Genomic DNA, 9,336 nt, shown 5'->3' on the forward strand with positions numbered 1-9,336 from the left:
CACACCCACTATAAAAAATTAATAATGTGACAACCAAACATGCTTTGTAGCAAACCCTCATTCGATCATCTGAAACTCATAGGTGAGTGATTGGAAAAGCTTGTTCTTCAAAGGCTATCCTGAAATGGCTGCTACTATATAAATAAATCTTCCATCAAAGATATTCTGTTCAAGTATGTTGACATCATTATCGATATCACTGGAGATTGTGAAGAAAGTCATCGTAGAAAGTAAAACAAGAATAATGAGAGATGAGAATGATTTCCAGAAGCATAACCTTCTCACGAGAACATTAAATTTCTCTTCAAGACTCTGATGGACAACATAATCTGCATAATGTTATCATTCTTCTCTTTAGAATGTAGAAAGAAATAGTTATTAGATCTCCAACGATTTTTATCTGAGCATAGTTGTGGCAAATTGTAAAAGTGTATTCTCACCTATAAAAAGAAACAGAGTTCTGTCATTCTCCACGATGCAATCAAACAAAAAATCCTAGTCTCTTTTCTGTATAGGGCTACTTGCAATATAAATATAAATAAAAATAAATGAAACAATATAAAATCTTAGAGCACTCTTTACTTTTGAAAAACTTTAAAATAGTTTGATAACTAGTTTCGGTGATATTACACCATCGTCAGGTTATAAGAGGGTGCTCGTATAAGATTTTATATTGTTTTATTAATTTAAAAAGTAGCCCATGTCAATGAAGTGTTTCCATGTGAAAATGCCATCAATGTTGAAACATTTTGTGATTAAATAATTCTAAAAAAGGGTACTAATATTTTTTTAATTTCTATTTGAAAAATCCTAGTCCAAGTCACCATAACCAGATAACCATATAAATATATACATACAGAGATTGCTCGCTTAATATTGTAGGATATTGACAAATTCGCATAATGATGACATGGCTCTCCTGAATTCAACTCCTACTTCACTTTTCAAAACTTTCAATACGCTGCAAGATTATGGAAACTTTGTGATGAGAAGAGTTATGAAAATTTTCAACAAGATGGAGTGATACAGGTGGAGATAGTTTTTTATGTCTATGGTCTAAATTCAAACAAAGGTAGTGAACATACTAGTAGCAACAGATTAAAAGAATCACTCCAATAATATGCTCACCAAACCATCGAGACTTGATTTATGAATTTGTGGCAGAGATTTATCAATGTAACATGCAAGAATCTATAAAGTAATAATCCATACGTTTTCTACGTGCAGGAATGCATTCATTCATTTGTGGATAGAATTGAAAATCATATAAATATGTTTGGGGAAGAACAACAGGCATGGCCCAAAACTATTCTATTCCCAAATTTTGATACTGAATAGCTTGTTACCATTTCAAAACAGTCTGAACGGGAATACCATAATGGATAAATCAATCAAAAGTTAGTGAAATACCATTATAATTATACTGTTAGAAATAATTTGAATGAATAATTAAATTTCCATTTCATTTTGATTTGCCACATATCTATTATAATATTGGATATAATTTCTCGAAAGTTCACAACAAACTGAAGATTCACGGAAGATTAACATTCTTTTACTAAATATAATTATTATGATAATGAATGAATGATGAATTCCATCTCCACCATAAAGAACTAAGAAATTCCACAAACATTTATTGAAAATTAACTTACCACTATATCAAGTAAGTGTAGCCAGTGTGTAATTAATAGTTCAGCCTGCAGCGCATCACAATAAATTAATTCGAAATAAAAACAATAAAACGTAGACACAAATGAATATTATCATTATTTTATCTTAATATATTTCTTGAAACCCAAGTTTCGTTTATTTCAAACAGTCATTTCTTAGTTTCCTTGCAGAATGAGATGAAGTTTGTAATTTTGACCATAATTTGTATATTATGATGAGAATTATCCATTATTAAGGCTTGAGAGTTGAAAAATCGTGTTCAGCAACCGAAAATACATAAGATAGCGTTCCTGAAATACATAATTTGAATGCATAGACTAGTAAGAGCGATGCGATAGACAGGCCACTACGCGCATTAATCATGGGGGAGGACCGCGCCGCAGCGTAACAGTGCTACTTATCCCCCTCGCACCGCCGCATCAATACTCGTAACCCCCAAACTATATCATTGGATTCAGGAAGAAACGGCCTACAACATTTAATAGGAACCTTTTCCTTTAAGTCGGCTAACGACTTGAATATTAGAGAAATAACAAAAAGTCCATAATAAAAAAAAAACATTTTCGAGATATTTTATTTTTTACGGAAAAACTATGCGGTTTATCGCAATAAATGTAAAGGACTTCATTGAAATCCAGTTATGTGTACATAATATTGAGAAAAAATTCAAAGCTGTAATATGAATAGTAACTGCAGGACAGGCTATTTTATACGCACGCGTTTATAACATTATAACAACTTACCCCCCTCCCCCAATCTGTCGACCACCCTGGGACGTGACGACATCGAGTTTCATATACACTAGAGACCCCCTGAAAATAATCTGAAGTCAAATTCTCTGCCTCTCTCATGTATGCTCAATGTAAGCCACGGCCTGGACTACTAGGTCTCATACCTGGGAAAAATCGCTGAAGGACATGAAAAGGATAATGATAACTATTCATCCTTGGAAAAACACATGATAATTTCGTCGTCTGTTGATAACGGAAGATGCGAGTGCCTGTGTGGGAGAGAGACAGAATTGTGTTCAGCTGTTGAACTTTTGCAATCAATCAGCGGTATTATCTGGCAATTATAGATAAACCGACTTGATCAACCTTACCTGATTCGTTGACATGACCAACGATATGATTTTATTCAAGATCCATTATTCTTATTTGAATTTAGAGTACCTATATCAACATTTACAAAGCTAATCATTATTTTACAGTTTAAAGTGATTAGTGAGTAATATTTTGTTATTAAATTTGGTTTGTGAAAAATCTGAATTCGAACTTTTCATTTTTCAAATGTTTGGACTGAAAATTGGGATTCAAAAATGTATGGAGCATAACCTACTTTTTTGACTACCGTATTTAAAGTGTATACATCAGAATTCGGGAACTTTGCCTGTTTTGGACTTTGCCTGTTGGTCCTTCCCCAATCAATTAAAAGAAGTGTGTTCTGTGTATCAATAAATAAATATTATAAACTATGCTCTTATGCTTCTATGCTTTTGTACTCCGGAGCGAAACTCGGTGCCCCGATATTCCTATACTATTAAACGAGTAATTTCTGTTTATATGTTTCGATGTTTATGTGTTTGGATGTCACCGGATCTCGGAAACGGCTCTAACGAGAACATAGTAGGTTTATAATATAAAAATTATTCGATCTCACTAGGTCTCATCCCTGGGAGAACCCGCTGAAGGACATTAAAAGGTTAATTATTATTCATCCTTGAAAAACAGCTGATAATTTCGTCGACGTCTGTTGATGATGGAAGTGAGTGCGCGAGTGCATGTTTGTGGGACTGAGACAAAATTATGACTCAGTTGTTGAACTTTTGTAATCATTCAATCAGGTACTAAGTGCCGGTTGTACAAAAGCCGGCTAAATTTCAACCCTGATTAATTCCAGTATAACCAATCGGAGAAGTCATTTTTTTGAAAAGGTCTTCTCTGATTTGGTTCACGTCAGGATTAAAATCTAACCGGCTTTTGTGCAATTGCGCCTTTGTGATAGAAATTTTTGCATTCCTCTTGTAATTAATCTCAATCCACTGTTATTAGATAGAACATTTCTGTATAAACTATAAATATATTATAATTTCTTCTTTCGTAATAAATTTGTTATGGTTTTCTACTCCAGAGCAAAGCTCGGTCCCCCCTATATTATTCATTCACGTATTGAACTTGGAGTTTTCAACTGATTGATGTTTAGTACTCCAGATAATCCAATTTAAAATGATAAACCGTGAATATTATTATATAAAATATTCATTATATGAATCATGTTCTCATAATTCCAGTCCCTTTGAATGTTGAGTACTCTTGAGGATCAACCAGAAAGTTTTTCCATCATACAATACTCAATAGATGCAATGATCTTTGAAACGGATATGGTACGGTACAACAGTAGATTCACAATCGATTTTGTTGGGTTATGAAGCTAGTAGAGTCTATTGCGATAATCACGTTAAAAGAAAAAGTAATTGAGATTAGCCTAAAATTATATTCTCAATGCTCGTTATTCTGAGCATCTTCAAAATTGAGTACAGTAGATGCTAGAAGTTATTTCTGAAAATATTTTCAACTTGATAATTTTCATTTGCACTTTTCACAGATCTGTCCGAAACTGAATAATCAATTGAACAGAATAACCTTTTTGAGTACTATTGAAGAATTATCTCGATTCACGTTTCAGCCCACTTTGAAGTTGTGCTAGTTGTCAGTACTTCATTAATACACGTTTTGAAGCTACAGTGATAATGTTACGAGCTTCACAAAGGCTTATCGAAGTGAAACTCTCAATATTCATAATTTCCGCTGCTACTGACTTGCAATAATTTCAGATAACATTATGTATTCCCTCCAACTCACTCAAATACATTATTCATTATCAATCCAGTTTGAGATAACCGCGGTCCAATTTGAGTTGAGGTAAGTACATGAGAGATAGCTGTGATGAGAATTTTTTCAATAATGGATCGGTATGCAACATAGTAGATTGTACAAGCCTTAATATTGAACTTCATTGTAAACAGAAAGGAAAAATAATCTGTCTGGTGTTATCGAATAGGCACGTTATACTGTCGGCCCTCACTGAGAACATATTGTGAGGCCCATTGACGGCTCAAAAGTAATACGGTATTCAGGCGAGGTGGCACCTTCCTGCAAAAGACTACTCATCAACAAAAAGCTAAACTTCACTTTATCACATTTTGTACATTCGATGCCAAATAGAAGATTCAGACACAAGGAATATTGAAAATAATGTTGGTAACATCGGCAGCAAGTTTAATTTCTTATCACAGAAGTATTTTCACAATAAACTGGGTACACATAATAATGTAGTATACATACACTCCTATCTCTAGGCATGATATCAAACATAAAAGTATAGATTCTATCACAGAAATAAATGAATATTGAAAGACTGTCAATATAAAAATTAATATGTGTTTCCATGATTTGATCTCTTCAAGTATTGTTGTACAGTAAGAATGAATTGATATTTGTGAACATGTGTACATCATTTATGTATTATCTTCAGTTGAATCCCAGACGATTCATTTAGAATTGTACATGATAATTGTACAAATATCAGTGATAAATTATATCATACCATCAGTGATGGCAGAAATCAATTCTCATAAATCCTTTACATACAGCCTCAAAAACGTATGAGGCTCTGGAGGCAGTTTGAAGTTAGCTTCTTTCTTATACTCTGAATAGTTATACTGGAATACATTAGTCCAATTTGCCTTATCGAAAGCATTGGCAATAAAAGCTCCTGTTGACATAGCGAAAATTTTTCTTTCACCTAGCTTTCTGGCTAATTTTTCCGACTCTTCCATCAGTTTAATGGAAATTCCTCGATTTCTCCAAACTTTGGCGACCGATAGGCACCGTATTTCCATGTGATTTTTCTCCAAATCGCTCAACAAAGATTTCGAACACTTGTTGACTTCATTGAAAAAGGATTCAAGCTGAGAAAAAAAAAGATTAATTCTTATTGTTATTGTCAATGAGTGGAGTATTCTTTATTAGTATGATAATTTTAGTAGTTATTTATTAATGCTTGGTATTCAAAAATCCAATATTATAGTTGAGTATGTTCCATACATTGGTTTTTCAGATTTACTAAATACTTTTACTTTTCTAAATACGTTTTCTAATCACTTTAAAACAGTACTATCAAGTATCAATGCTAATTCCAAGAATATAACTATACCCAACATTTCAATTTTTAACATGATAATGTAAATTTCAGCCATGAATCTGAGTTACTATAGATTCAAATATTGTGTATTCGATTGTGATTCCGAATTAATTAAATCCTTCTTTCAAGAATGATAAGCCTTACCGTTACGAATTGGATTCTCTTGTGCATAGTGGTTATTCAAGTTGCAATAAACCTTAATATTATTACAAAGTCTTAAAAAAAGTCATAGCGTGAATCATGGAATCCGATATAATGTATAAATACCGATCCTGAATATTATTTATTTATTTCATTTATTTGTTGATACAATTACAAATCATATGAATATGATCGGGATAGAACAACAGGCATAGCCCAAAACTATTCTGTTCCCGAATTTTTATAAATAGTAAAATGTCCGAAGAAATAGTTTATGCTCTTACTGAGGAAATTTAAAGTTAAATTTCTGTTCAAAAATAAATATCAGCTGGAAATTTTGAATTTAGAATGATTAAAATACCAAATTATATTCAAATATTGCACTTAATATTACCGCACTTTGAATGAATTGAGTTATTTCAGAAAATTTTGAAGCCAGACATATATTATTGAGAGTTTAGTCAGCAGATGATATTTTTGAGTGAAAATAAAAGAAGGCTGTATCATTCCCTCATTGGGATACTATTCTATCACCCAATATTTTTCACTCCAACATCCATAGTCTCAGTGAAACGTGATATTACTCAGGACTAAAAATACTGAGTTGTTCTCAATAACCAATGATATTGACATGAAATTTTCCATTGTATATATTCTCAATCGAATAGGAAGATAATCTCGACTTGGATGCTGTGTGATCTTCATTCTAATAGATCCAGGATGCCTCTTCGACCTCGGTCGGTCACATCGCAGTTGATGGTCATGTTTTCGTGAATCAATAATAATATTGTACCAATTCAACATATTTGAATACATTATTGTAAAAGGAGATATTGAGAATAGTGAGAATAACAAAGAGGCCAAACTGCAATTAATTTGAATACATTCATTCCAGTTCGAATCTCCAAAACCCAAATGGAGCAGAAGCGATCAATGATCAATAGTTACCTTAGGGGGTAATGCCACCACCTCTCCACATGTGGGCACCACATTCAGGGCTACACCCACTATGCGCCCATCCGTCGTCACAGCTTTCACTGAGATTTTCTCGTGTAGAGTTTGAACAGCTGGCCACTCGTCGATTGATAACGGCTCGGTTTGCTGGAAGGCGGCATACAGAGGCATCTCGTGAAAGAAGTGGTCGCACATCAAATCGTACACCTCCTTCTTATCAGCCTCGGTTGCCACCTCTATCGTGTAGCTCATTGTGAGATATCTAGAAAAAATAGAAAAAAATGCATATGAAATTTCATCTTCTTTTGTTTATATTATTGGACAATAAAAAATCATCCAATAAAGAATGTCTCTATCAGCAGCTTATTGACGAGGATGAAGGAGAGATTCATAATGGACAGCAAGATAAAGCGGCTAAGAAGTGAGCGCACCTCCCTTTTCTGCGAGCTAGAGCTAGAAGGCAGCAGCTACATCAGTGAGCAGGAAGACTTCGCACTAATCAAATGGCTCTTCAAGGCGCGAACAGAGCTGATCCAGTTGAACAGATACACGTTCAATCAGCCAGTGAAGCTGTGCTCCCTGTGAACTGGCAGGATGAAGAGGATGTGATGCATTTCGTCGCCAGATGCCCCATACTACACGAGATACGGTGCGCTTACCTGAGGAGAGGCTTGCTGTCGAGAGAGGAGCTGAAGAGGTACCTGGATGGCAGTAACTGTAGAGATGTTAGCCGCTACTGTGGGGCTGTTTGGCAGTACAGGTATTCATGATCCAGGAGTTCAATCTCTAAAGCTTTCTTAAGACGCATCTTCTTTTGCAATAGTAATGATGAAATAGAACTTATTTGCCGTATTGTTTGAATATAAATGTAACATTGCCAACATTTTGCAACTTACAAAAGTGAAAAAATTATCTTTCTCCACTCCCCGGAAAGAGGATCTCCTATTTATCTCATCTTTCTCCTAGCTCCGTCCATGGACGGATCTTATCCATGGGGCGAATGCCAATAATGTAATACTTATAGAGAAATACTTTTGTTACAAATTGTTGTATCAATAAAAGCGATTATTATTATATTATTATCAATACGAAATCATCTGAGAATTTTAAATATTTGATAATAAATGACAATGATTCCAGTTTCAATAATATGGAGAATCTTATGGATTTTGCGTTGAAAAATGATCAAATTCAATATCAAATTTCACCATGAATGAGTTCACGTCTTAATCAATAAGATCGGAAGTGGATTCCAATATGACACAAGCTCATATGAGACAAGTGAAAACAATGAGCTAATAAAACCAAACACTACCTATTATGCTAAGAAACTAAGAAGATAGCGCATATATACTAGAAATACAATCATAGACATTTTACTTGTATTTTTAGTATATAAGGAGAAATATATTTACACATTGTATGTAATCGATATAGAATAATATGCTTAGATGGATATCATGTATTGTGCATGCTACTCAATGGTATAGTCTCTCGTATCACGCAGCAAGAAGACTGAATTTTATCATGATAATCATTCTTGTAATATGAAGGAGAGAATTAGGATTGGAATGATCGAAAGTGTAGAAATTAGCTAAGGTACTGGTAGGTATGGAGTAAACATGTTCAGGTATGAATAATGGATGAACAGAATAGTTCTCATTCAAGCTGAATCGCAATTGGCAGTACTCAAATAATGTTAAATTATGTAAAGAAATAATAAAGATAATGCATCATTGCAGGCTAGGACATCGAACATAGCAACTACATTTTGCAATACAGTATGTATGTACTTTAGCGAAATATCATATGCTATTACATCAATATCAATCATAAATATTTAGTCAATAGTATTCAGAAAGACTTACCGGTGTTGATAAAGAGCTGTTGTATGAATCCAGACTTGATAGCGTCGAAAGCGAAACAAGTAGAATGGACTGAACAAGCACTTGTGGCTTGCAACAAACCAAACGAACTTGACCTCAATATGCAACACTTTTCATTGCTGCCAACTAATAGAAAGCCAATTCCCGCTTCATTTAAATAAATTATCTTCCTATTACATAATAATTCATTTGATTATGGATCTTATCAATCAATGTCACTAGGTAGATTACTTTCCGTTACGGACTGTCTTTCATTTAGAAATTCTGAATGAATTTGAAAGTTATTGCTTTTGTTATTATGGGTATGAAGTGGATCAGCCAGTAAAGAGATTCACAAAATCATGAATTTAATTTTCAATTCACTCCAATTTTTATTGCATCATTAATCGTTCCAATTCTGTTGATTGATACACCTCATTGTTGCTATAACCCAATTTCCGATTCTCAAATCATTTGACCAAGAGATTGAACCTACATG

General features: G+C 33.7%; 2 protein-coding genes across 2 annotated transcripts; one reads left to right on the top strand and one right to left on the bottom strand.

Annotated features, from left to right (window-relative positions):
* The first annotated feature begins 4,477 nt into the window (after window positions 1–4,477).
* LOC120351888 lies at window positions 4,478–7,846 on the top strand. The gene is made up of 2 exons (XM_039430640.1): window positions 4,478–4,595; window positions 7,332–7,846. Exons 1-2 carry the CDS (start codon window positions 4,516–4,518, stop codon window positions 7,555–7,557), a joined length of 306 nt encoding a protein of 101 aa, XP_039286574.1. The 5' UTR covers window positions 4,478–4,515; the 3' UTR covers window positions 7,558–7,846.
* LOC111055755 lies at window positions 4,932–8,992 on the bottom strand. The gene is made up of 3 exons (XM_022343031.2): window positions 8,841–8,992; window positions 6,967–7,234; window positions 4,932–5,644 (listed from the first exon to the last, which is right to left on the bottom strand). The coding sequence occupies exons 2-3, from the start codon at window positions 7,222–7,224 to the stop codon at window positions 5,306–5,308; spliced, it is 597 nt and encodes a 198-aa protein (XP_022198723.2). The 5' UTR covers window positions 7,225–7,234; window positions 8,841–8,992; the 3' UTR covers window positions 4,932–5,305.
* Window positions 8,993–9,336: the final 344 nt, after the last annotated feature.

This window comes from Nilaparvata lugens, chromosome 6, assembly GCF_014356525.2.
Source record: "Nilaparvata lugens isolate BPH chromosome 6, ASM1435652v1, whole genome shotgun sequence".
Classification (NCBI taxonomy): Eukaryota; Metazoa; Arthropoda; class Insecta; order Hemiptera; family Delphacidae; genus Nilaparvata; species Nilaparvata lugens.